General features: G+C 38.3%; 1 protein-coding gene across 1 annotated transcript in view; it reads left to right on the top strand.

The window, feature by feature from the left end:
• elac2 (elaC ribonuclease Z 2) overlaps positions 1-26,264 on the top strand; it is a 35,142-nt gene extending 8,878 nt beyond the window's left edge. Inside the window, exons 7-24 of the mRNA XM_017708103.2 lie at positions 650-763; positions 3,181-3,236; positions 3,326-3,384; positions 5,652-5,724; positions 6,926-7,038; positions 7,163-7,255; positions 7,868-8,006; positions 8,453-8,538; positions 9,704-9,825; positions 11,081-11,177; positions 11,521-11,659; positions 14,068-14,106; positions 14,328-14,437; positions 16,076-16,175; positions 16,261-16,381; positions 18,197-18,275; positions 21,398-21,542; positions 23,015-26,264. Coding sequence (XP_017563592.1) covers positions 650-763; positions 3,181-3,236; positions 3,326-3,384; positions 5,652-5,724; positions 6,926-7,038; positions 7,163-7,255; positions 7,868-8,006; positions 8,453-8,538; positions 9,704-9,825; positions 11,081-11,177; positions 11,521-11,659; positions 14,068-14,106; positions 14,328-14,437; positions 16,076-16,175; positions 16,261-16,381; positions 18,197-18,275; positions 21,398-21,542; positions 23,015-23,236 — 1,907 coding nt within the window. The 3' untranslated portion in view covers positions 23,237-26,264. The remainder of the gene's footprint in view (positions 1-649; positions 764-3,180; positions 3,237-3,325; positions 3,385-5,651; positions 5,725-6,925; positions 7,039-7,162; positions 7,256-7,867; positions 8,007-8,452; positions 8,539-9,703; positions 9,826-11,080; positions 11,178-11,520; positions 11,660-14,067; positions 14,107-14,327; positions 14,438-16,075; positions 16,176-16,260; positions 16,382-18,196; positions 18,276-21,397; positions 21,543-23,014) is intronic.
• Positions 26,265-26,513: the final 249 nt, after the last annotated feature.

The following is a 26,513-nucleotide window of genomic DNA, read 5'->3' as shown; positions in this document are numbered from 1 at the left end:
GTACAGAATATTAAAAACATTTCATTGAATTCAGTGAATATGAAGCAATGAATGATGCCAGTCACTTTATTTAGAGATGTTAAACATTGAATGTGGTCAGATTGATCCCGGAGATATAATAGGAGGGTTAAGAGAGTTAGGTAGATGGTTAGGGTAAATGATATAATGACTCAATTGAATGTTGTTTTGAAGAATAGGTCATAAACATTACAGATGTACTGTGGTAAATTGGCACCTCACCGTGTAAACCTAATCCTCTCCAAATAGTGCTTTATTCATTTAAGTGTAATTCATTTAGACTGTCTTTATACTTATCATCATTTTACCCAAAATATTTAGAACACACTCTGTTGATTCCTTTCAGCCTAGTTTAGTTAAACTCTCTTGGAACTTACCATCATGTTAAAAAAATATATACCTAGTATTATATATATACATAATAATATACTATATATACAAAATAATTACCTAGTACTCGCACTTGCCTGGTTAATACTTAGAACTTAGTGGATTGTAAAATAAAATGCTATTTAGCGTTTACAAGTAGGTTCATAGCTTAAACTGAGGTACCTCTGTCTGTCTGTCTGTCTGTCTGTCTGTCTGTCTATCTATCTATCTATCTATCTATCTATATTATGTGTGTGTGTAGCTGAGCAGAAAGCTGTGGGAATGAACAGCAGTCCCACATCCAGCCAGCGGAGGGAGCTGTGGCGGCCTGATGACTGTGAGGAAAGCCAAACCAACAACAGAGCCACAAGTCCAGGTACAGCAAATTGAGGAGTCTTTGTAGTTAATAGAAATGCCATTAAATGTCTATTCAATACCACTACAAAAAACACAAGTCCCATACATGAAAATCCCATACAGCAGGTGCAGATTGTCATTGAAGTAAACAACATTTACATTTACGGCATTTGGCTGACGCTCTTATCCAGAGCGACTTACAATTTGATCATTTTACACAGGTAGGCCAAGGTGGTGTTAGGAGTCTTGCGCAAGGACTCTTATTGGTATAGTGTAGGGTGCTTGCCCTGGTGGGGGATTGAACCCCAGTCTACAGTGTAGAAGGCAGAGGTGTTAACCACTACACTATCCCACTATCCCCACTACACCAATATTGTCTTAGTAACAATGAAAATGAGACTTTTACTGGGCTAACAATAATAGCAGTTTGATGCCTGTTGGTCATATCGAGTACCAAAATTTTGGGAGTGTCTATTCAACATAAATGATGGAACTAACCTAACCTTGTGTAAATAGACTATAATATAGAAATATGTACACACATGCAGTCGTGACTGTGCCTTCTTTCTGAATTTATACAAACACATTCATTTTATAGTAAATTTGTTTTTACTAGTTTGTTTATGAACAGAGACCTACAGATGCAATATAGTAAAGGAAAACTCATTTGTTTAGAGTTGTTATTAAATGTAAACTTGTAACTAAGTGGCAAATAAAACTTTGCTTGTTTCAGAGCCACTCGGTTCTACCTAATGGAAATTGTTTACCTTCAGCATTTGGTGCTTATGAGGATTTTAATAGACATCAGCATCAGACTAATTAATGACATTCTATTAAAAGACTGGTTTACTCAGAGTGACAATGAGCATTTTCACCTAAAATGAGTTAATAAAGCCAGAGTCTTGTTACAAAAATGGTAATAGCACATTAGAGCCATAATTAATCTTTAGTACTTTTACTTTTGATACTTAATTACATTTGAAGGCAAAGACTTTTGTACCTTTACTCAAGTGGAGGTCTGTCCTTAGGTAGCTCTACTTTAACCCACCAAAGTGGCTTTTGCACAAACCTGTAGAGTCCATAACAGCTTGAGTGGACACTGTCTCTAAAGCAAAAAGAAGGAGATGCCTAATACAAAAAAAAAAAAAAATTCTGAAATTCATTTAAATATTTCAAAGATTCTACTTTTTACTCATAATATAATTTGCTTTTGAAAAGTTTGTATTAAGTCAGAAATGAATGCAAAGTTGGTGCATTTTCACTGGTTGCCTCAGAATTTTGGAATCCTCTGTATATTTAATTGTTTTCTCAGTCTTTTAGTGCATAAAAAGTGCTTGCAGTTCTGATGTACAATGCTGTGCAAAAGTATTTGACATAGGATCCCAATATCGTCTTTTTTGCATGTTTATCATGCTGGTATTTTTCAGATCGTCAGACTGCTTTTATCATTAGGGAAAGTTAACTCAAGCAAACACAAAAGGCTGTTTTTAAATTATGACCTTATTTACTGAAGGAAAAACACTGTTCAGCTCTACCTGGCCAGTTAACCAAATTCAATTGACTATTGGGTTCAGTTTCATTGACAGACCTGCTTAATCTAAACATCACTTAAATAGATCCTGTCTGGCGATGTGAAGCAGACTAGATGGTCTCAAAAAGCAGCACATGATGCCCCGTTCTAAAGAGGTTCACATACAGATATGAGACAAAGTAATTGAATCTAATGCTCTGGAAAGGGTTACAAAGCCATTGCTAAGGCTTTGGGACTTTGGCTGAGTCAAAGTCTTGACTTAAATCTTATTGAGAAGCTGTGCCAAGACCTTAAGCGGACAATTCGTGCTTGAACACCCTCTGATGTAGCTGAACTAAAACAGTTCTGCCAAGAGTTGTGCAAAATTCCTCCTCAGTGATGTAGAAAAATACGCATCACAAATGTTTCATTGAAGTTGTTCCTGCGAAGGGTCCAACAACCAGTTATTAGGTGTAGGGGACAGTTACTTCACATGTAATACAGGTTTTTAATAAATCTTTATCTTCAATAGATGGAATGCTCATTTAAAAGCTGCATTTTGTGTTTACTCTTGTTGCCATTATCTTATATTTATATTAGTTGGATCCGAAACATTCAAATTTGACATTTGAGAAAAATTGAGTGGGGGCAAATACATTTTCACAGCGCTGTAAGTGACTATTAGTACTAGTGGAAACTGAACTAGAGCAAAAAATGTGAATTGACTGAAGCAGAATCGTTGAAAGTCTGAAAACGAACTCTTTTTCCTTACGTATATAATGTATATATCCTTTTATGTCTATGAGGTCCAGTCTTTGAACACCATACAATATAATAAATAAAATGGTGAAAAGGTGGCTGAATAAATTCCACAAATGGCAGGCAGATGTGGTCATTTTATGTGTAAAGTCTGCATTTTTTCTCAGAAGGCAAAGAGAGAACTACACGGGATCCCTCTTTGGTCGTCGCTTACGTTTGTAAGGTAAATCATCTCCGGCTACAGCAAACACCTGTTTAATTGTGTCCAAGTTAAAGCTTTATGTGACGAGAATTCTCTCTGTTCATTCCTAGCTCCATCCGAAAAAAGGAAACTTTCTTGTGCAAAAAGCGAAAGAGCTGGGATTACCTGTGTAAGTTTAGCTTTTTTTCTGTGGTTTCACATTTGTTCTAACAAACGGTGATTCTACTACAAAAATAGTCTTTGCTCAGGTTATATAATGACTTTTTTAAAAAATGTTTTTTGTGCTTTATTACTGTCAGGACACACTTTTTTCCCTTTTATTCCACAACTTGAAAGTAAACAGTTATAATTATAATGTCAATTCCACAGTATCCTGTAACCATCTAGCCCCACTCTCCCCACCCTACTCACCCTTCTCATCCTACTCACCATTCCCACCCAACCCTGGGTCCCCCTCATCCAGTCTCTTCCAGCCAAATTTTTTTTTAAAAATAAATAAATAATAATAATAAAAATGAAATAATATAGAAAGGATAAGGACATCCTCTAATCAGAATTTAAGTTAGATAGGCATTTTAGCCTTTCAGGGTAAATTTAATCTTTTCCAAGTCCAAGAAAAACATGACATCAGTTAGCTATAGAGCGTGTGAGGGTAGGGTGGTGGATTTCCGTGCCAAAAGGATTCTTCTCTTAGCTAAGAGGAGGACATAAACAACTCAATCAGCTACTTGGGGCTTGCAAAGAAGAGATTCTGCGGGGACCCCAAATAATGTAAGCAATGGGCAGGGGATTATGGTGCATTCGAAGGCCTCAGTTAGTGAAATAAAAACTGCAGACCAGAACCTGTTAAGCTTTGTGGAGGCCCAAAACGTGTAACAAGTTGGCAGGTGTTCCACCACAGCGAGAACATGATGGGTCTACCCCTGGGTAAATGCCAGCCAATCTAGCATCGCAAAAGTGTGCACTGTGGGCCAGTTTGAACTGTATCAATTTCAGACGAGGACAGGAAGAGGAATAATTTATCTTGTCTGGGCCCACATTTATCAAAATTCTCAGAGTAGGAATACTGATTTGGGATTATTTTACGTCTTTTATGCAAAACTGATTAGACTTACATGAACTGAAGACACCAGGGAGTCTCGCAGCGCAGGATTTGTTATATAGACAGCTAACTTTAAACTTAGTTCAGTGTAGCTCTGGATTCCCTCAACTTCCGCAGATCTCACAAGGATGAAAAAAAAACGTACCTGGCTTCATTGCCTTGGCAATTTATGCCTCAGCGGCCTTAACTGCCCCACTTCAATTTAATTTCAGGATTACGGTTTGTAAACAGCTCTTTGACCAATCAGGACTGAGAATCTGGCATAGACGGACACTCTCCAGTTACTTTTTTGCAAACTGCTGCAAATAATAATCTATTAGTTCATTTATAATGCACATAATGTCAAGACACTGAAAGAAAAGATGGCACATCAACCACAAAGTGGCTCTTCCTAATGTTTTTCGCGGTCATGTGAAAAATGTTGCTTTTCAGAGGAGAAAAATAAAAGATTACTACAAATATATATAGTCTAAAAGACAGGAGGCTGAGCTGGAGGTGACAGAGATGAAGATGCTGAGATTTTCATTGGGAGTGACAAGGCTGGACAAGATTAGAAATGAGCAGATCAGAGGGACAGTGAAGGTGGAGCAGTTTGGAGATAAAGCCAGAGAGGCCAGGTTGAGATTGTTTGGACATGTGTTGAGGAGGAATAGTGGATATATTGGGCAAAGAATATTGGAGATGGAGCTGCCGGGTAGAAGGAGAAGAGGTAGACCTCAGAGAAGGTTTATGGATGTAGTGAAGGTGGACATGGAGATGGTTGGTGTGAAAGTAGAGGAGGCAATGGATAGGGCAAGATGGAGGCAGATGATCCGCGGTGGCGACCCCTAAAGGGAGCAGCCAGAAGAAGAAGACTACAAATATATATAGTAATCATGTCAACCAAAAGTGACACTGTTAACACTGTGGAAGCTGGAAATTCCATGCATTTTTCTATCATGAATGCTGTACTTTCTTCATATATTGTATTTTTTTTGTTTTGTTTTGTTACTTTGCGTAAAACTCGGCCACTTAACTCCTCTCCACGTTTCATCTGATTGGCTACTTGTTGTTTTTCATGTGTATGCGGCATGGATTGATCGTAGCTTTAGTGTAAGAACATGGATTAACCAAGCTGTTAACCACCATTGAAAAACAACTGCAGTTGCATTTGTTAGGTTTTGTGAAGCTGAAGTGGAGTCAGGAGTGACTGAAATGAACATGCTGTGTGAGGCAAGCTCATGATGAAGTGTTCTTACTCTGAGAAGTGATAGTGGACCCTGGATGTTTATTCACTTTTCTAGTCTTCATATGATGGTAAAACAATGCTGTATGGCTCTGTTGTTTATTTGTAGGGGGACAGCTGCTATTGGACCAATCATAGCTGCCTTAAAAGATGGAAAAAGTGTGACCTATGAGGGAAAAGAGGTAAGGAGGGTGATATTTTACTAATAAACTTGTACTTTGTCTTCTCAGAGATATAACGAACATTTGTTTAGTATTGATGTTAAGGAACGCTGTTCAAAAAGAACCTGAAAATTCACTTGCAATGTCCGTTAAGTTGTACTGTTTAACAATGGTGTCTTCTCAGAAATATACAAGTAGATTAATGTTTTATTAATAGTGATTGAACCGACTGATAATTAAACTGCATTTGTAATTAAAAACAGTTATAATAATGTTCAGTGGAGCATACGCTATATTTTGGCCGAAATAAAATTCTCAGGCTATTTTCAAAAGGCTATGTACTGTGTTACTTATCAAATAATTCCTGCAGTTACATTTGTGTAATCAGTATATTTTAAAAAATATTTCAGTATCTTATTGAAATAAGGGACTCATATCCCGGGTCTGATGTGCACAAACCCTTTTTACTCATTTTTCCACCCTTATAAAATCAGTGGGTCTAACCTTGGCACTCAACTGTAAATATTATGGCTACACTCCTGAAAAAATAGTTGAATCAAATCAAATTGTGGTGAAAGTCAGTGAAACTATAATCTTTCTGAGGTCAGAGATTTGCCGCCCATAAAATGACTTGCAGTTCTGCAGTGATTTTAAGGTTGCCAGAGTCATATATCTGATTCTGATACAGTTGTTTAGCATTTGTGGTTACAGAATGGGCTTTTGTAAAGCAGAGATTTCACAGGATCTGCATCTGTGAGCCTCTCCGGCTCTTATGCCGTCAGAGTTCGGGCTAGGTGTTATGACAAACACACAACAGTATTTCAAGAAATTTTCACGATACACAGCATCATAATACTTTTTTCCTGACATCCGATAAGATGGAACAAACAAAAAAGCACCAGTGCTGCCAGGTTTAAAAGTACTGTTAAAAAATATGATTACAGTTTTTTTTTATTCAACATTTCACATATTGTGCCGCACTAATTCCAATTACACAGCACTAATTATGATTTCCGTTTAATGAAACATGCTGTTATGTTTTCTAGAAGTACAGATGATATGCTTAGACAAGCGTATTGTGATGTATCACAGTAAATATCGTCACATTGCCCAGCCCTAATTTTAGTTTTAGTCTCCTATCTGGACAGAAGGTTGTGCTGGAGTCTGGAATGAGAGGAGGTTTGGGATGTAGCTTCACATTTTGCTTTACTGTGCGTTTCAGATCCAGCCCGAGGAAGTGTGTACACCCACTGACCCAGGGCCAGTGTTCCTTGTGATTGACTGCCCTTCCGTACAGTTTATTCAACCGCTCTGCTCTAACGAGGTCCTCCAAAGGTACGGTCACCCTGGACTGTCCATTTTACTGTCCATTAAAGTAATGTGTATGGGACACATTACTATGTTCACATGATTTTCATAATGTAAGCTGTCTGTCTGTCTGTCTGTCTGTCTGTCTCAGATATCAGAGTGGGGAAGATGGAGCCACTCTGGTGGTGCACATGACCCCAGAATCAGTGCTGAAAACAGAGGAGTATCAGTGCTGGATAGAGAGGTACACAGTGCTCCCACTACAGTATTACAATTAATAATAATGTGTTCAGCGTGATTTCAGTCCTGTAGAATTGCTTTATTCAAAGCTGATTACTAAAGACTTGTTTGAAAAGAATCATTGTGAGTATGAAACTAATTCCGAAAAGATTGCGTCTGTGGACACAAACTGACCACTGATAAAAAGCTAGAAGATGGAGAATGTGTATATCTAAGCTCCTGTTGTATTTGAGTTTCATGGAAATGGTATTATTTTGTCTTTGAAGTCTTCAATGGTCTTCAAAAAACAAGGTTATTGAAAAGCACAGAATTTGATTTTAAAATTATGCTTTTAGAAGTATGATATGTTGGGTCAGACAAGAGAGCACCAGTAGTGCCACATAAAAAAAACAAGAATGAGTGCAGGGATTTTTTTTTTATTTTCATTTTAATTTCAAGTTTTACATACTGCACTGCATTACATTCAGTTAAGCATTTATTGACTAATTATGCTCATGAAACAGTTTCCAGGCAGCATTTTGTGGCACAATGACACAATTTATATTGTAATAATATAAATGAAAAATTAATAAATCAGGCTTAGGTTTTGTGTTTTATGAATTCGTTTCTTTCTCAGGTTCCCTTCCAGTACGGAGCACATGATTATGAACGAACAGGCATGTTGCATTCACAACGTCAGGAGCCAGAAGATCCAAACACAGCTGAACCTCATCCACACAGACATCTTCCCTCAACTCCAGCACTACAAAAGCACGGTACCACATTTACAAAAGCCCAGCGCTGATGGCCATGTTGGCTTTATCAAAACAGTAATTGAAAACTTAAATCTGTCTAAATCTGTATTGTCCCACTTTTGCCTTTAAAAAGAGCTTCAAATGCTGTGCATTCTGTTACAGCTTCAGACCAAAATCCTTTCTCTTTAACTAAAGTATACAGTATTTCTTACTTCACTAATAAATATACATTTTAAAATGTAATTCACAGATTCTTGATGATGATGATGCTGCATTTAAAGAAAAATGCATGTGTACTCAAACATTGGCCTGGAATTGTTTAACAAAGGCAAAGCACATTCTTTAAATCACCAAGCAGGGCAGTTTAAGCCACTGGTTACTTTCAAAACCTGCAAATGCGATAAAAGAAAAAGGATGCTTTTATTTATTAATCTGCATTGTCTGTTCTTTTTCTTTGTTTGCTGTAGGAGTCTCAGGCTGCTCTGCATGTACCCAACGTGAGAGCGGAGTGTCTGCTTAAGTTCCAGCTAAGACCCAAAGCAGAGTGGCAGCGGTGAGACCCTGTTACAGATTAGGGAATATAAACTCTAGATCTGATGCAGGCAAAACAAACACCAGATGAATGTAATGTGGAGTGGACTGGGTGATTTGAACTACGGATTAGTGCAATCTAGAGTAGCAAAGAAATACTACAGAGCGGTGTAATATGTCTTGGGTAGTACACAATCTGGATCATGGGGTGTGAACCCTAGGTTAGCATCAGGGTTGGCTAATACAAACTCAAGTTTAATGTAATCTGGCAGTTAAAGTAACCTTTATTTCCACAAACTAGACCAGGGAAAACTAGACCTCTAGATCAGAATAATCTGGATTGAGGATTATGAACTCCAATGTAGATTATACTGATAGTGTTCATAGTCCGCTATCCAGTTTGCATTAATATACAGTAAATACGTACTACTCCAGATTACTCGAATCCAGGGTTCGTATTCCAATCCAGACTACACTAATCTAATGTTCATACTTGTTCATACATACTACTACAAATTACACCAATTTAGAGCTCATGTTCCCCAATCAAGAATGCACTAATCTAAAGTTAATAGTCCCCAAACAAGCTTGCATTAATCAACAGTATATATTTACTACTCTAGATTACACTAAACTAGCAGATTGCACTAATGCGTGGTTAATGCTTACTGCTCCAGATTATGCTAATTCAGAGTTTGTGTGAACTGTGTCAGATTACATTGATCTAGAGTTCCAGTGTCTAATATTCACTGTTTCATGGTTCTCATTTAAATCATCTACTTCTGAACAAAAAACTAAAGGCTGAAAATGATTTGTATCAGAAAGTCCCTATCACTGTAACTGAGTTTATGACTAGGCTTAACACTAAGTCTAGAGAAAAGCTTAAACAGTTAAAAAAGCACTGCTTTGTCTTAAATAATGATAACATCTAAAGTCGGAATAGCTGCATCAGTATGTCTGCTATCTCCAGATTAAAAGTTAAAGTTGAGTCACAGGACTTATAGAGAGAAGCTCTCTGCGGTGGAGCTCTAGTGTGACCGGATACTGTTTCTGTCTCTGTTTCTCAAAGATGTTCCCTTAAAATTGATGAAGGATTCACATCAATTGCTGCCAAGCTATTATATTTCTGTCAGCACTTGCTCAGATGACTTAGAGTGTTTGATTGTGATCTGTGTGTGTGTTCGCAGAGACGCCATCCCTCCCTGCGACGAAGAGGAATTTGTTAAGGAGGCCGCAGAGGTGCCAAACTTTCTGCAGGAAGTGGAGAAGTTCAAACAGTTCCAAATGACTGATTCTGTCGCCCTGTCTGGTGAGTTCAAAATAGAGAGTGATAGAGAGTCGGAAAAAAGAGTGGGGTGGAGGGGTTGAAGTGATTGCTCAGAGCAGAGCGAGAGAGATGGACAGGAACACTGATGTTTGGTGACGTTTCATTTTCTCAGCTGAGCAGCCTGCTGACCTTTTCACTCTCGGCTGAATCAAACACTTCTTCACTTCTGCAGATCCTCCACAGGGTTTGGAGACCATGTGTGGTTCAGAAATGGTCATTTGTTGCGTTCTTACATGGTTGGTCAAGCCAGCATTGCAAGCCAGGGGTATAATCTGGGAGCCTGTTGTTGAAAAGAAGTAATTTTGTCTGCCTATGTGATACATTTTCGATTTAAAATTAGAAATGTTATCATAGCTTTTATTTGGGGAAATGTTTTGTTGGTTCCCTTTTGGATCAGTTCTTGTTTTTGAATGTGCGGTAGAAAAATGCCTGTGTGCACCAGAATGTTAACTTGATGGAATTGTGGATTATTATTTTCAGAATGATCACTTTGTAAAGAGTTCACTCTGGTAATGTTAGGCAAATAGCAAGCTAGATAGCCAGCTATTGTTATTAGCATGGATTCTAGTACTGCCCTTTTTCTGTCCACCCTAGTTAATTCACAGTTATGCCTGTGTTCCAGTTGAAAATGTTGGTGTTTTTGGTGTTGGATTGCAGAACAAGCTCGATTTCAGCCATTTTTATTTAACCGTAATTCAGATTGCATCTCCGTATGACTTAAACAGAAAGCATAACTCTGTGTATATCAGATTAGATATTTGGGTGAATCTGTTTGTTTGGGTTATTAGAAAGGCGAAACGGCAGATGTAATTTTTTTTTTTGTTTTTTTATGTTTATTTTGTCAGGGACAATGCACAAAATACATTCATCTCAAAAAAGAAGCTCATTTCCATCTGCAGTTCCTGGGGAGGTGTGATTAATACTAAAAACACAATATGTTTAACAAAAATTACAAGAACAAAAATACAATACAACCCACAATATCAATTGAATGTACAGCCAACTCACACCCCTGACTTTGTCTCACCTAACTAACCCAAATGAGTATAAGACCCTTATTAACCTTTGTTTATACAGGATTCACCGTCCTTTTAGAAACGCTAATTATATCAGATTTTAAATCTGATATTTTAGAACAGGATCCTTGATGCTCCTTACTTCCCCATTTGAGAAGCTCTCCTGTAGTGTTGTGTTGTTAGATGAGTTTGTAGCTAGACTGACTCTGTGTGCTTTGAAGGTAAAGTGGACCGGTACCCTGAGGTGGTGTTTTTAGGGACGGGCTCAGCTCTGCCGATGAAGATCAGAAACGTCAGCGGCACTCTGGTTAATATCAGGTAGGTACAGTAAATGCTTACTCATCATTAACCCTTATAGGCTGCAGTTGTGGTTGGAACGATTCTGATGTATCGTTATTGTTGTGTCCACTCTGGGGTTGCGGAAAGAAAATCATCCTTTACAATTTTGCCATGGTTTCACCTTTTCTTGACATTGAAATAAATAAACGTCACAGTATGTAAAGTGTACAGTACGTAAAACAAATTTGAATGTAATTCACTGTGTAACTAGCTATGTAATTCACTTTAGTATGTAATTATGTTAAACAGTAAAATAAAAAAGTGTGAAGTACTAAGGGTTAAGTGGCTGCATGAGTACTCAACCTCTGTCTACCTGTCCCAGCTCTTCTCAGTCTCTGCTGATGGACTGTGGCGAGGGCACATTTGGTCAGATGTGCCGTCACTATGGCAACCATGTGGATGAGATGTTGACCAAGTTGTCAACTGTGTTTATCTCTCACATACATGCTGATCATCACACGGTAAGTGCAAGCAGCAAGCGCTCAGAAAGCCAAATAAACACACCAAATAAACTCAGTGCTGGATATGGCCGATAATACTGTCATGTTTTTCTATAATGTCTCATTCATTATAGAATTTTATTCATGATTATTATGTGCATTTACATATTGGTGATGTTGCCCGTTTGAGTAGCGACACACCGCCAGCAAATGTTGCAAACAGTGCTCTGTGTTACAGATAACTTAGAAGGTGCTCAGGCAACAGCTTTTTAAACCCTCTCAAGCATGTTCTTTTATTTTTGTATGTGAAGCAGCACACAATCCACAGCTAAACAATCAATATCTCTCTAGTCAGTCCCTCATCCAGCATCCACACGGTGCTTACCAGGATCTGACCATAAAGAAGAATTTTGTATTTACTCTAAATGTGTCCATTACTAAATGTTTATTGCTTATCAGGGTCTTTCACGTTCTCTCAAATTGCTGTGTCATGTTTACTCAATTAAATGCATTAACACAAACAGTGTGCTCCTTTTTAAGCACAAGATGCGCTGATCCACTTATTTAAGAAGGCGTTTGTCTAAAGGGCCGACTAAAAGGGACACTGGCCAAAAATGAAACATTTAACTATTGCTTCATCTTTTGTAAACATGCTTACTCATCTCCTACAGAGGTGCTGCAGTAGTCTCTACTAGAGCAAGACTTTTTTGATTTAAAAACTAGGATAGCATCTTCTGATGGATTTTGAAGGTGGGAGGAGCTTTTGAAAACGGCCGCTTTGGGGTTGATGCTTGAAGGCATTTTTTTCCTTCTAGTTTACTAATGCAGAAGAAAGCCAGATAAGTAGTGTTATTGCTAGGTAGCTGAATATCACATCTGTATTGATTAGTCTCTGCATTACTTTCTACATTACGATTCAAAATATCTTTTTTGCGCGAGGGGAGTCCAAATGGTTGTATGACAAATTCCAGTGCTGTCCTGCAGAATAGTACATAACAATAGATATTATATATTAGATGCTACCAATAGGTCAGAATGCCCCTTTTAGGAAACTGATGTCATTCTGTATTTACATAAATATTGTACGTGATTAGGGAGCTTGAAAAAGCGCTCTATTGTTATCTCTCATACTTATTCTTCTTACACATTTCTGCAATTAATACTGCCAAAACCGCTTAACGTACAGACTCCGTACAAACTGCGATTCGAAGGTCTCAGCGCTGTGACTTGTGCTATGTATTTTGGAGTCGATCGGATTGGTAGTTTTTAATAAAATTAAGTTTAAAAATTAAAAACCTCCCATAAGAATGAATGGCGGAATGTTCAGAGCTTCAAATTCTAGCTGACATCGATGATGTCACAGCAGGCCACTCAGTCTCACAGACACAGCTGATCACGCAGGGAATCTGCTTTAAAATCCTTAAACTTTCACCTAGGAACTCCAGTTCAGTTGTAAATAGTAGAGAAACTTCTCCTTTCTGAAACCTCAAAATATCTCATCATTTTATCAATTAGCTTTAGAGTTATGAGTATTTATTTGGCACTAGGCACAGAAAACTGCCCCATTCACTCCCATGTAAATTTCTCAAAATCAGAATCTGCTTATTTCAAGATTTTCTCTGTGTTTAACTTGTCATAACTCAGACATTTTCTTCTCAATACACACAACATTACACCATCCTCAAATAATACTCAAGGGGTCTTATCTCACACCATCTATCCGGTTAAGCGATAGAGTGAACATTTCCCGAGTTATGACTGTTTGTTCAGAGGGACTCAAACAAAGCTTCTCCACTAAGAGCTGCATAATAAGAGTGACAGTTAATTTGAATGACTCTCCCCCCTCCCCCCTCAAACACATACATCTTTCCCTCTCACACACACCACACAGACACACACACACAGACATACATAAGGAGGTGTTGTTCACCTACACAGAAACACACACAAACACACACACTTGCTGCTGTTTTCAAGCACTCTTGCAGTTCCTTCAGGAAATGCACATCTAGTTAATGCTATTGTTTTATAAGCCCTACTTTATCCTTAACTAAAGCTGTTTCCAGGACAGACTTTAAATCAAGACTGAAATTTAGCCAGATTTTGATTTGGACTAGATTACCTGTGTTTAAGGATTACAGAAACAGATATTACATCCAAAGACAAAACTGGCTCTTGGTGTTTAAACCAGAAATGGTATACAATCAAAGTCACTGGACAGTGACAATCTTTTGGTTTGGCTCTATACCACAGCATATTGTATGTGGAAAATAAATGATTGATAACTGACAGCTCTGAATAATACATACATCTATATGTGAACTATGTTGGTATTATAGTCCTTTGTTATATGTTCATTGTGTCTTCTATGGCTCCCAAAACCTTACACACTAATGTTTTTCTTTTCTTCTCCTCCTTTCTTTCATTAGGGGCTGGTTAATTTGTTGCTGCAGAGAGAGCGAGCTCTTGTAAGTGCATTTCTTTCTTTATTTTGCTCAAAATCCAGATATTGTTTTCATAGTACATGAATAATTTTAGCTTTAATACTTATTTGAATGGAATATGAACTATTTCTCTACCAGCTGCTAATCATTGTTTATTATTTTATGTTTTGTAATGAAAATTTTATTTAACTTTGAATTTGATCTTGCATATTTTTACCATACTTTCTTTCTCTGTGTGGCTGTAGAACAGTCTGGGGAAAGCTTTCACTCCAGTTTATCTGGTGGCTCCTACTCAGATCATGACGTGGCTCAACCAGTATCATGACCACTGCCAAGAAATCCTCAGCCATGTCAAGTATGGACACTGTCTTAAGTACACCTGCACTACACCCCAATGAAAAAAAATGTACTTTACATGCTTGCCATGTTTTGTCATTGACAAGCACTTTTATGGACGTTCGACACAGATACCATCTACTACACATTGGCAAATCTCATGCAAATTTTTTTGGAATTTTTGTGATCTTTGATTCCCAACTCAGGTTTGATCAGCAGTAGTGAATAGTGTTTGGGTCTGTAGCATGATTGATGATGATCACAGTACAGGTTTTGATATTTGAAATGATAAAAACAGTCTGAGAGCAAAATTCTAGTGACACTTTCTGATTATACAGAGATGCTGTTGTAATTTGTGCAGAATGTTGCTTGCCATTGTCCTGCTGAAATAAGTATGATTGATATTGGAAAAAGACTAGAAGGCAGAATGTGTTGCACCAGACTTTGTTATTTAAATGCTTAGCACTTTTAGCGCATGTTTTAGCAGCACTGCGCTTGGGTACCAGTTTATTTTAGAATTCAGAATTCTGAGACCTTGCTTAGCAAATAGCTTAACCTAACTGGAAGGTATTTTTTACAGCCTTGTTGAATGCTGGGCAATGATGATGAACCTGAAATGAAAGAAATACTTATGTGATAGATATGACTTCTCTGAAAGAGCTTCAACATCCAAGTATCTAAATTGAACATCAGAAATGCGTTTTTGGAGAACTGTGTGAAGCAGTCTAGGCCTGTAATCTCAAAGAGACATGGATGGACCATATGAGGATTATGGCATTTTGAAGAGATTTCTTAGTTCTCAGTGATAGAGTCTGTGATAGAGCACTGCAGTGGGAAGAGACATCTCAGCACTGATGTCCCTCTCAGGAATCCCAGTGCCTGTGCTTTCACCATTTTTCCATCTCCGTTTTGTTTTATATATTAATATATATTTTTTCAAGTTCAGCTTGCAACATACACTCGATACTCTATTAAGGGGGGAGCCACCAACGCAGAGCTCCAGATTTGTGTACGTTTCTCAGAACAGTTGTCGTCTTGGCAAGGAAAAGCCTGAAAAAACATGAGCAGACACAGTGTAAAGAGACCAGAGCTCATATTTTGGCTCTTTATACAGCAGATTTTTGTCCAAATTGATTGTAGTCCTGTTATATTTTTTGCTTTGGGTCTTTACTCCTTTTAGATGTCGACAGTTAGTCAAAATGTTGGTTATAGAACAACCTTATGTGGATTTTTATTGTTTTTATTATTTATTATGATACTATTATTTTATTATGATTTCATAAATACTGTTTAATCTTAAAAAAGCTAGTTAAAATAACTAATGCTCAAATGACCAAAGCAGTACATTAAAGGAATATGTTCACCAATTCATTGTCCCATCCATCCATCCATCCATCCATCCATCCATCCATCCATCATTCCATACATTCACCTGTTTCCATTAATCAGTCACATATATTCACCCATTCATCCGTCTATCCCATATGTTCACCTAGCCATTACAGTGTTGCGGAGGTCCTTGTGACCCTACATTGGTCTGCAGAATTGACACTGTTCTTTAATCAAATCACACTTTGTAATAAATCAAGATTGTGACCATGATAAATTAACGTCATGATGCTTTAGTATCCACCGTCTATCTCTGTGCGTGTTTTAGCTTCATCCCAGCCAAGTGTCTGTGTGAAGGTGCGGAAATGCCCAAGTTTAAAACCAAATCCTTCATTCAGGCCGTCCTGAAGAGAAATGACCTCACTAAGGTAAGACAATCTGAAACACACACATAACTTTATAGTACAATACATTTTTGCTAGGTTAAAACTTTTCCCTGTGTATATGTTACAGTTTCAGACCTGTCTGGTGCGGCACTGCAAGAATGCATTTGCCTGCAGTTTGACCCATCAGTCCGGCTGGCGGATTGTGTTCTCTGGAGACACCATGCCCTGTGACGCCCTTGTACACATGGGTGAGTGTTACACACCCTGTTCATGCACAAGCAACACTTACTGTTGTGGCGACAAAATCAACCACACTGTTCTTATTGGCAGCTGGTAGCTTCCATTAGCTATAGGACAATCAAGCTCTGTCTGGCAGCTGCTGATGGTAATATTCACGCCAGCTAATGTTAGCTAAGGAGGGGAGTCACATTGTACGCATAGTTTGGGGACCAGGGTGCTTCTTTGCATTTGTTTTTATTGGGATAGATAGACTGATGCTGACTGAAGCAACTTTAAACGCATGTACATGTCTATCATTTTTAGTTTATTTTATTTAATAGAATCACTGTGTTGCATTCAGTTTCTGTATGTATTTTGGTAATGCTCTTATTTTATGGCGAAGTATTGGTTCCATACGAAAGGGTTAATCTTGAAATGCCAAACAGAAAATGGCCCCATCCTTTGGTATCTAGGGAGATATAGTTAAGTGAGTTATATGCTTGGTTAGAACTGTAGAAGCTGAACTGAAGGCCTTCCACTTTAGATCAACAACCAACATAATTAGAAAGTGAGAGTGAAGTAAAACAATTGTGACCACAGGCAGCATTGCTTGTTAGTAATATCGAACAAGTTGGCTACCAAAGGCAAAGTAAACATGGTAGCATCAGCTACCAAACATCAACTTTGCAAACATCTGACAGCTCTATTGTTGCGAGTTGACAAGATGAGTTTGCTGTTGTTCAGCTAGGTTGAATGGGTTATAATGCTGTAATACTGTGAACCATACTTTATTTCAGATAGACTTTTATCAATAAACCTATGTTATAATAATCTTTCTACTGTCTGTATTATGACAGTTGGAGACTAATTGCATATTTGCGCTAAATTTGCAAAAGTGGAAAAAATGGGCAAATTATATTTTTCACAAAACCTTTTAATTGGGTCAGAAGGCCTGTTTGGTTTAGTTGATGTGGGTTGAACTGATTTATGATGTGACACTGTAAATTTTCAGTTTGTATTTGGTGGTCCATGTTGGGTAAAGCAGACTATGAAAAGTCACTGCAGTGTAATCGAGCAGTGTGGGTGCGTGTGAGTGTAGGTATCTCTGTAATTGTTCTGTCCTGAGTGGGTTCGGATCAATAGGGATGTTCCTGTTTTTAAAGCCGCAGTTTGGTTTTCTGCTTCCTCTCTCCGCTCTGTTATCGATCAGCACTGTAGGCTTCCCTAAAGCCCAAAACTCCTCTAATAGCCTGAGAGAGAGAGAGCGGGAGAAAGAGAGAGAGACGGAGAGGAAGAGAGAATGCTGCTCCATCGACTGTCTCCAAATTAGCCGGCTGAATCTCTCCCAGGCTGAAGCTCCACTTCCTCACCCACAGCCTTTATTACTGCAGTACTAGTGATCTAACACAAATACAGTGATTGATTGCTTCAGATTGTGAGTGTGTGTGTGTGCGCTTTATACATTTTTTAGAAAAATTGTAGTAAACAAGGCTAACCTACAGAAACAGCTAAATTATCCTGGCTATGTAGGGTTTAAAAATATTAAAAATATAATAAATAAAATTTAATAAAATATAAAAATTGGAAAAACATACATTTGTGTTTATTTTAATAAAATGTGAAATCTACAAGCGGAACGTGGCTTGTTTCTATGACGAATAATAAATAGGTTTTTGCTGTACTTTGGCACTGGTACTGTATGACCCCATGTCTTCAAAATGTATAAAGGTGTGTGTGTGTGTGTGTGTGTGTGTGTGTGTGTGTGTGTGTGTGTGTGTGTGTGTGTGTGTGTGCGCGTGCGTGGCCAGCTGCGCTTCTTCACTGTATGTGGTGATGTGTTGCAGGAAAAAATGCGACGTTGCTGATACATGAAGCCACACTGGAAGATGGAATGGAAGAGGAAGCCATGGACAAAAGACACAGGTAACTGTTCAAGCATTCACACTCTTAGGCTGCCTATACACTTCTCACACAATCAAAATTGGTTCTGGCAAATGCTAATGAATAGATATTTAGTTAAAGTTGGGAAAAATATACACGTTCAAAAAGTCCACTTGGCTGTGCACATGTTGTATTTGACAAAAGCAAAAATCAATTGAAATATCAGATATTATTTGATTACGGTATTCAAAACATACAAAATTCAACTTCAGTTAATGTCAAATCATTAATATCTATATTTAAAGTGTGACAGTTGCTTTGGTCTGTATCTTCTCTGATCTTGCCTCATCAGATATGAAGAATTTTCAAACTTGTTAGACCATGTGGCCAAATGAGCTCTATAGTCTTTAATTTAATCATATTAAATTGGGTCTTTGGGTTACATGGGTCTGCTGAATAAGCTGGAGGAAGTAGAGGCGCAGCGTCGTCTGGGATTCTCTGCTTTCCCTTTTGCTACAGCAACCGTAGCTGGATCAAGCGATTTAAGAGATGGATGACTAAGGGTCTACCGATTTTTAATAAAACATTAGAAAATCCAAATTTTATTGTGAACAGACGAACTGAAATTGATTCCTCAATTTTCCAACATATTTGGTTTGTGCAGGACAGATTTTATCTAGTCTGAACGGCAAAAGGCCACATCTGACTTTTTCCAATGGGATTTGTGCCACATTTGTATATGATTTTGAATCTGATATGGATCGAAATATAGCATTACCTTTCTACTAGCTAGTTGTTGTCATTAGGTTTGCTTAGTTTTGCCCTGACCTAATCAGTATATGCACACATGCATTTTTACAATCAGTGTGGGAATGCCAACAAGTATGACTACAGTTTGAGTATAGAAATCAGATTTGGTTACTTGTTCATTGAAATCTGAACGATATGTTCAGTTAGATTGAAGAAACAATCCAGATTGTCCTGAAGTTTGAACAAAGCCTAAGTGCCTGCAACTGCGACGGTGTTGCCAGGCATGACTTCTTATTTGACATTATTTTCTCCATATCTTCCTGTGATGCAGTTATAGTGTAATGTGTACCTTAAAGAACTTCACAGAGTGGCAGTTACACTAATAACCTTTGATTTCCCACTAACACAGTGCAGAAAGATAGAAAAGCAGACACATATGTGGAAAGGCTAGAATCTTTGTGTCCGTATGGTACTGGGTAACAAAGTATCCTGCTGTTCTCTCAGTTACATACCACTCCAGTCCTCGGCTGCTGAAACACAAAAGACTCTAGAAATAAATGGGTTCTGCTCCTAACTGCTCACATTGCCTTTAGATGGCCGTGTCTGAAGTGGACGCTTTTATCTTATTGGATTCTCGACTGAGATTGGCTTCGATTTGTCTCTGCTCTGTCGTGTGTTTTGGAGCACGTTCGGATTGTTCTTAGCTATAGAATCATGCTGGAAACAGAAAGAAAGAAGTGTTTGACCTTATCATAAGAATAATGAGCTTTAAAAAGAAGGAATTGTCAAAAAAAAAGTTTTATAGAGCAAGCTTACTGTCGTTTATTTCGGAAGGGTTTTTTTTTTAGATTAAATTGATCCCAATGGCCACTGCTCTAACCTACCACATCTTTTATGGGTATTAAGAATCAGTCCATTGGAAACCCATGTGTCAAGTAAAGGTTGCCTGCCTGTCAAAAGTTTGAGGACATCGTCCTGAGTTTAGAAACTTTCTAAGTAATGTTTGATTACATTTCGGTCAACTCCATTAATGTCCAGGTCTGAATCTGAGGGTTCCTTTAGATCATTAAAAAGTCTACTTTACGTTTTATGGAAGCCAAAGGAACCAGACTTTTTTCCAAGTCATTTTGGGTCATTTGTTTTAGTCCATTTATCATGAAATTTACATATGATGTAAAGGACTATGGGCATTTTCAAATCAAGTCAAAAACAGCGATATGTAATATATTTTTCATCTGTTGACGTCTGAAAAAGATATTAAGGCTCTGAATGTGATTTTAAAAATTCAGTAGCCTGTATATGGCTAAACATATGACTGTTATCGTTTATTATATTAAAAATCGGTCTTTTCTTAACAGAACTGATTTTTAACAATACAATAGAACATTTGAATTTAATTCTGAATAAAAGTATGAAAATTACCTGATGAGAGAAATTCAAGTGGTCATTGTCACATGTAGTAGTCGCTGTTCGAAGCTCTGGAATGATTCTGTTTATCATCCTAAAATTTTTGGCCATGAGTGGGTTTTGTAAAGAAAAAAGTAAATATGAAATGTTTTGTTAGCACATAACAGCAACATGCTAATCCTTTAGGTATAACTAGCTATACCACTATACCACATTCTATAACTCAATAGTATGTTGAGTTATAGAAAATTGACCATGAAAACATGCACATTTACTTTAAAAACTTTCTGAAAAGCTCTTCCAATGTTTGATGGTCTGTGTAGATCAGATGCCCTGTGAGCAACACTTTTGAGAAAGTGGTGAGAATGAAGTATTCTGAACCCTGGGTCTACATCGCGGTGACGTTTTTTTTAACACTGGAGTTTAAAGTGTACAGACTCTGCTGGTTTTGTTATAGTAATTGGCAGAATGACCAATTAGTCAGCTGCAGCTCCTGGAAGGCATCCAACCATTTCAGCTTTTTAGCCCAGTTGAGCAGAACTATCAATTTATCACAGCCTGTTTCAGCTCTCAAGAGATGCAGCGGATGTGTTGGATGAAGCGGTGGAAGAACGGGGAAGAACTCCTCCAGTTTGATTACTTTTTCTGTTGGTTTATCATTGTGAGTGAGGCCTAGGCACTAGAGCAATTTACTGAAAATGAACTTTTTGATGTGCAAAAGTTAGATTTTAACCCTTTATTTGATTTCCAGTCAGAACTGCCATTGAGTACAAGTTATTCATTTTTCAGCAGAAAATTCATATTCAGTAGGCAATTATTCAGCAGCCTGAACAATTAAATATCAGATTTTTAGTTTTTCAGAGCTTTTACCAAACCTTAAGAAGTTCAGTCTTGGGCTATGTTCACATTACGAGCCTCGTTGCTCACATCCGATCTCTCTGACATGATGCTGTTACAGAATGTGCCTCCTGTCTGTACTAACACTGTTTTCTTCTCGGTTTGAGCAGCACAACCTCACAGGCCATCGACATCGGGATGAAGATGAATGCAGAGTTCATTATGCTGAACCACTTCAGCCAAAGATACGCCAAGATTCCACTCTTTAGCGACGACTTCAATCAGCGTGTGGGAATCTCCTTCGACCACATGAGGGTGAGCAATTTCCCAGATCACTGAGATCATTATTGTTTTGCTATACATTACATTTGTTACACAATTATTTAAAATGAATTACACAGTTAATTACATAGTTACACACTGAATTACGTTTTGCCTACCTTTTGTATTCGAGCTAGTTTGAGTCTGCACTAACCTCTTAAGATCTTGATGCCATGAAATTCCAAAAGCACAGCAGAAATGTAAAAGATGACTTTTAATTCTGAAAAACAAGAATAATAACTTAAATTCACATCATAATGAAATATCTCATTTTGTCCTTAGAAACACAAACATGGGGTCAGTTGAAAGCTTCATTGAGCCTCATTTTTATAAGAATTGTTCCTATGTATTAGAAATGAGAAATGATGAAAATAAAATTGCACCATGCTTTTGTTATCACTGCCAATAACTGTGGCTCTAAAAGCTGCAATAACTAGAAAATAGCAGTTTGTATTGCCTTCCAAAATAGGCATGACCAAGGCATCATGACTGTAAGGCCATGTTGTGATTGGGTTTGTTTCTCAAATCACATCTCTTGAGACGACTGTTCACACTGTCATTTGCATGTGATCAGTTTTGTGTACCAACCGATCTGCGTGGGTTGCTCTGGAAACAACGTAGGCATCAGTAACTACGTAGCTACGCTGCTGACGTAAATTTGAAACACAGATGCAGGAGAGATGGAGGTGCATCATCTCACCAACCAAACTCTTCAACATTCTCTGGCATTAGCGTGAATCTTTGCTGCTCTTGTTGAAGCCAAGCACTTCCATCTGGATTTGACATTGTCATTGTACGTTGTGTTGCAAGTGACAGAACAGAGCGTCTAGTGCTGACTGAAAGGGGTCTGTAAAAATCGACTGGAATTGCCTTTCAAACCACTTCCAAATATGCTTTGGATCCTGAAAATCTGATTTGGGCTGTCAATCAGAACATAGCCTAAGTTATACCTGATAACATACTTGAGAGAACCTGGCGCTGCATGCCGATCTGCAGTAAAAAAGTGTCGAAAATGCTGTGATTGTCAGAAGTGATGTGACTACTGTATAGCTGCGTTTACCAAAAGAGCTAATGTAGGAGTTACCTAGCAATCTCACTGAGCATATACAGTGAAAACACAGAAGGAAGCATAACTATACTGATGCACACTGATTGTTGCAAAACAAAGGTGTCGATAACTGATGTACATTGCAGCTGTTGCAAGCTGGCTAAATCGCCTAAAGTCACTTATAGATAGTTATACTATGTAATACATTCTAATGACTGACTGCACAGCATGTTGTCTCTGTTTAATGTGTTTGTTTATAGCCTGTTGGTCGAGGACACTAATTTCACTTGTAAGCAAGTGTAATGGCGTTAAAGGTTAACCTGTTGATATTTCAGGTTTATTGGCCAAGTCTGCTGCCTCTACAGTAAGCTTATAAATATTTAATACATTCAAATTGTGTTTGGAATATGTGTTCCAGATCCGGCCAGGAGATTTCCAGATCCTTCCTCGGCTCCTGGCTCCTCTCAAAGCACTGTTTGCAGAGGAAATTGAGGAGATGGAGGAGAGGAGAGAAAGAAGGGAGCTGAGGGCGGGGAAGACTCTAGGGGTGGAGTCTAATGGTGAGGCAGGAGGTGGAGCTAAAAGAGAACAGGAGGAGCCTAACCAGGATATGGCCTCTAAACGACTAAAAGCTAACTGAGCATCCACCAGTTGGGTTCAGCTAGTATGATGGAGGATGTTTAAAGATGTTCTTGAGCTTTTTTCAGCCTAATCTCCATCAGCTGCGTCTATAGTGTACATCACCACAGATTAATGCTGTTTTTCTCTGTGCTTAGAAAAGAACAGAAAACACATTGAACACATTCCTAGTAGAAGTCAATGGGAAGCTGCTAAGTGAATGTTGCTGTGTTGGAATGTTGGAAAATCAAACATTTCATAAAAACAGCCTTAAAATTGTCTCATTGTCAACACATGTATAGTTGGAGTGTAACGGTTGTTTCCAGGTCATGTTATGTAATTACAGATTTCCATCTTGAACTTCAGCAGCTGCCCGTTAGCTTCTGATATAAGTGTGTTTTATTGGTTCTCTGTTCTATTGTAAGTGCAGAAAAACAGACATTTGTCCATGTTAAATGACTATGATTATGAGGAGATTACCTTGAAAAACACTGACATATTCCTTTAAGATCAATCTAGATCTGGCTCAGAAAAGACAACACAATGTGAACGCAGTGCTACATATGATCCAACCTACGAAAGGAGACTGTAAACATTGATCACTATTTCTTTTGCATCACATGGATTCCTTAGTTGGAATATTTTCTAAGAACATGGATTTCATCTGATTTGAGTGAGTACACAGCCTGTCCTGGAAGATTGCCTTTCATAGAAGTGATTGAACCAGCCACGTTTTCCCACCTTGTGCTGTTTTGCTAATGTGACTCATTTCTGAAAGCTTACACGTGGATTTAAAACAAACATGATCTCTGAAGGGGGATGCAGCTTTGGGTTAACACAACTATGAATTGGACTTTGAGTTTGGAGTGATTTGAGTGAGTGTAATGAGTTTAGCTTGAACAGGGCAGCTTTCTTTTCCTGTTTCCAGGGTGTGAATGCGAGTGTATTTTTTTTGTATGTAATATTATGTTATTTATGTACATAAAAACAGACTAACTTGATTTTTGTTTTAAGGAAATAAACATCTGGTTTAAAGAACAAGGTGAAAAGTTATCAAGAGGGTTTAAAACTGAACCGAGGGGGCATTTACTGAACATAAAGGCAATGCAGAATATGGCCTGCATTTCAATAAAGTGACCTATTATTTATTACCTAAATTTGCTGAAATTACAAAGTCCTTATAGCATATTGAGCTCAAGATTGGTGGTGCTTCACATGTTTGAGAAAGTATATTCTATCCTTCATCCTTCCAGCTTGGTAGTATGGTGTGATAGAGGGATACCTCTATCACATCATTAACATTAGAAAAGTGGCACAACCATCTAAGCGTTGACCCCATCATTAGGAGTTTGATCCTTGATGATGCTACAGCCATTCGTCGCCGGGAGTCCAAGAGAGCATATTTGGCCTCGCTCTCTCTAGGTGGGTAGGGTGGCCCCCCCTTCTCTGTCATCACTCAATGCAATGCGAGTTAGCTCAGGTGTCTGTTAGCTGGCGCAACAGATCTGATGGTTGGCACTGTCCTCCACATTCGGCTGTCCAGTGACGTTGCGTGAGCGGCAGTTTGAAAAGATGTGGTGGTTGGTTTCACAGGACTCAGGACCTGTGTTAGGCTTCACCCTCCTAGCATTGATAGGACTCCCCCAATCACACAATACTAACTAGTGGGTTGAATTGGAAATGACTAAATTAGGGAGAAAATTGGGTTTAAAAAAAAAAATATAGGAAATGTTAAGTTCGTGTTTATAGTAAGATGTTCATGTTTTTCTAGACCTGTTTTCATGAGTCTTGTTTTATCACCCAATTTTGACTAAAGAGAAAACCCTTAACTGTCTGCACTGATGGTGATTTGAAGAATGAAACTGGATTATCTTTTTGATACAAACATTGATAAAGTACTAAAGGTGGCCCAGTGATCACCAGGACCAGCATGAGAAGACAAATCTGATTAACTGTTTAAATACAGCCTTTCAACCCCATTTGGTTATTAGCAGTTTCATTCGGCATCCAAACATACACAAATATACTCACTAAGTACTTTATTAGGAACACTATACTAAAACTGGCTGTGGCCTCACTTTACTCTCTTTTGGTGGCTTATGTGGGCAACATTACTTTGAGATTCTGGTCCTTGTCGACACAATTGCATCATGCAATTCCTGCAGATTTTTCAGGTCCACATGCTGCAAATCTGTTCTACCACATCCCAAGGGTGTTCCATTGGATTCAGATCCAGTGACTGGGAAGACCACGGAAGAACATTGAGCACATTGTCATGTTTATGAAACTAGTTTGAAATGAACAGGCAGAAAGAAAACATTCACCACACCGTTACACCACCTCCATCAGCCTTGACTGTTGACATGGCAAGTTGGGCCCATGGACTAATGCTGTTGGCGCCAAATTCTGACACTACCATCTGTGTACCTCAGCAAAAATCGAGATTCATCCATTCTTCAGCTGTCCAATTTTGGTGAGGCTGTGGCCACTGCAGCCTCAGCTCTCTGTTCTTGACTTACAGAATTGGAACTCTACGTGATCTTCTGCTGTTGTAGCCCATCCAATTCAAGATTTAACGTATTGTGCATTCTGGGACTTTTTTGCTCACCACAATTGAAGAGTGTACATTGTATCTGAGTTACTGTAACTTTTCTGTCAGCCCGAACCAGTCTGGCCATTTTCCCTTGACCTCTTTGATCAACAAACAAGGCGACTGTCTGCAGAAGAGCTGCTCACTGGATTTTTTTATTTATATATTTTTTGCTTTATTGCACCAGTCTGAGTAAAGTCTTTGAAAATCCCAGGGGATGAGCAGTTATAGAAATACTCAAACTAGCCTGTCTGTCACCAAGGAATATGCCATGGTAAAAATGACTTAGATCATGCTTTTCTCTAGTCTGATGATTGATATGAACATTATTTGAAGCTGCTGGCCTGAATATGCATGGTTGCCACATGATTGGCTAGATAATAGATAATTAGATAACTTCATAAATGTGTTGATATACAGGTGTTCTTAATAAAGTGCTGGCTGTGTGTATGTGAACATAGTAATGAGGCTCTGAGAATTTGTATCTCTTTGATTTCTAAGTGTACATGCAGCTTTTGTACAAACCCAACGGTCGCTGTAACTGTATCTCACATAGAAAGCAGAATGAGCCCATATTCCTCAAGGAAGCACTGTTCAGTGTTAACAGAGCCAGTAGGTTTGGCTAAAGAAACAGCTGGAGAAGTGACTCCCGATATCAGACAGAAACTGTACAGCGAAACAGAGTGAGAACCTGCAAGAGTCAGGATTG

Source organism: Pygocentrus nattereri, chromosome 1 (genome assembly GCF_015220715.1).
Source record: "Pygocentrus nattereri isolate fPygNat1 chromosome 1, fPygNat1.pri, whole genome shotgun sequence".
NCBI lineage: Eukaryota > Metazoa > Chordata > Actinopteri > Characiformes > Serrasalmidae > Pygocentrus > Pygocentrus nattereri.
This window is presented reverse-complemented; position numbering and strand designations above follow the sequence as displayed.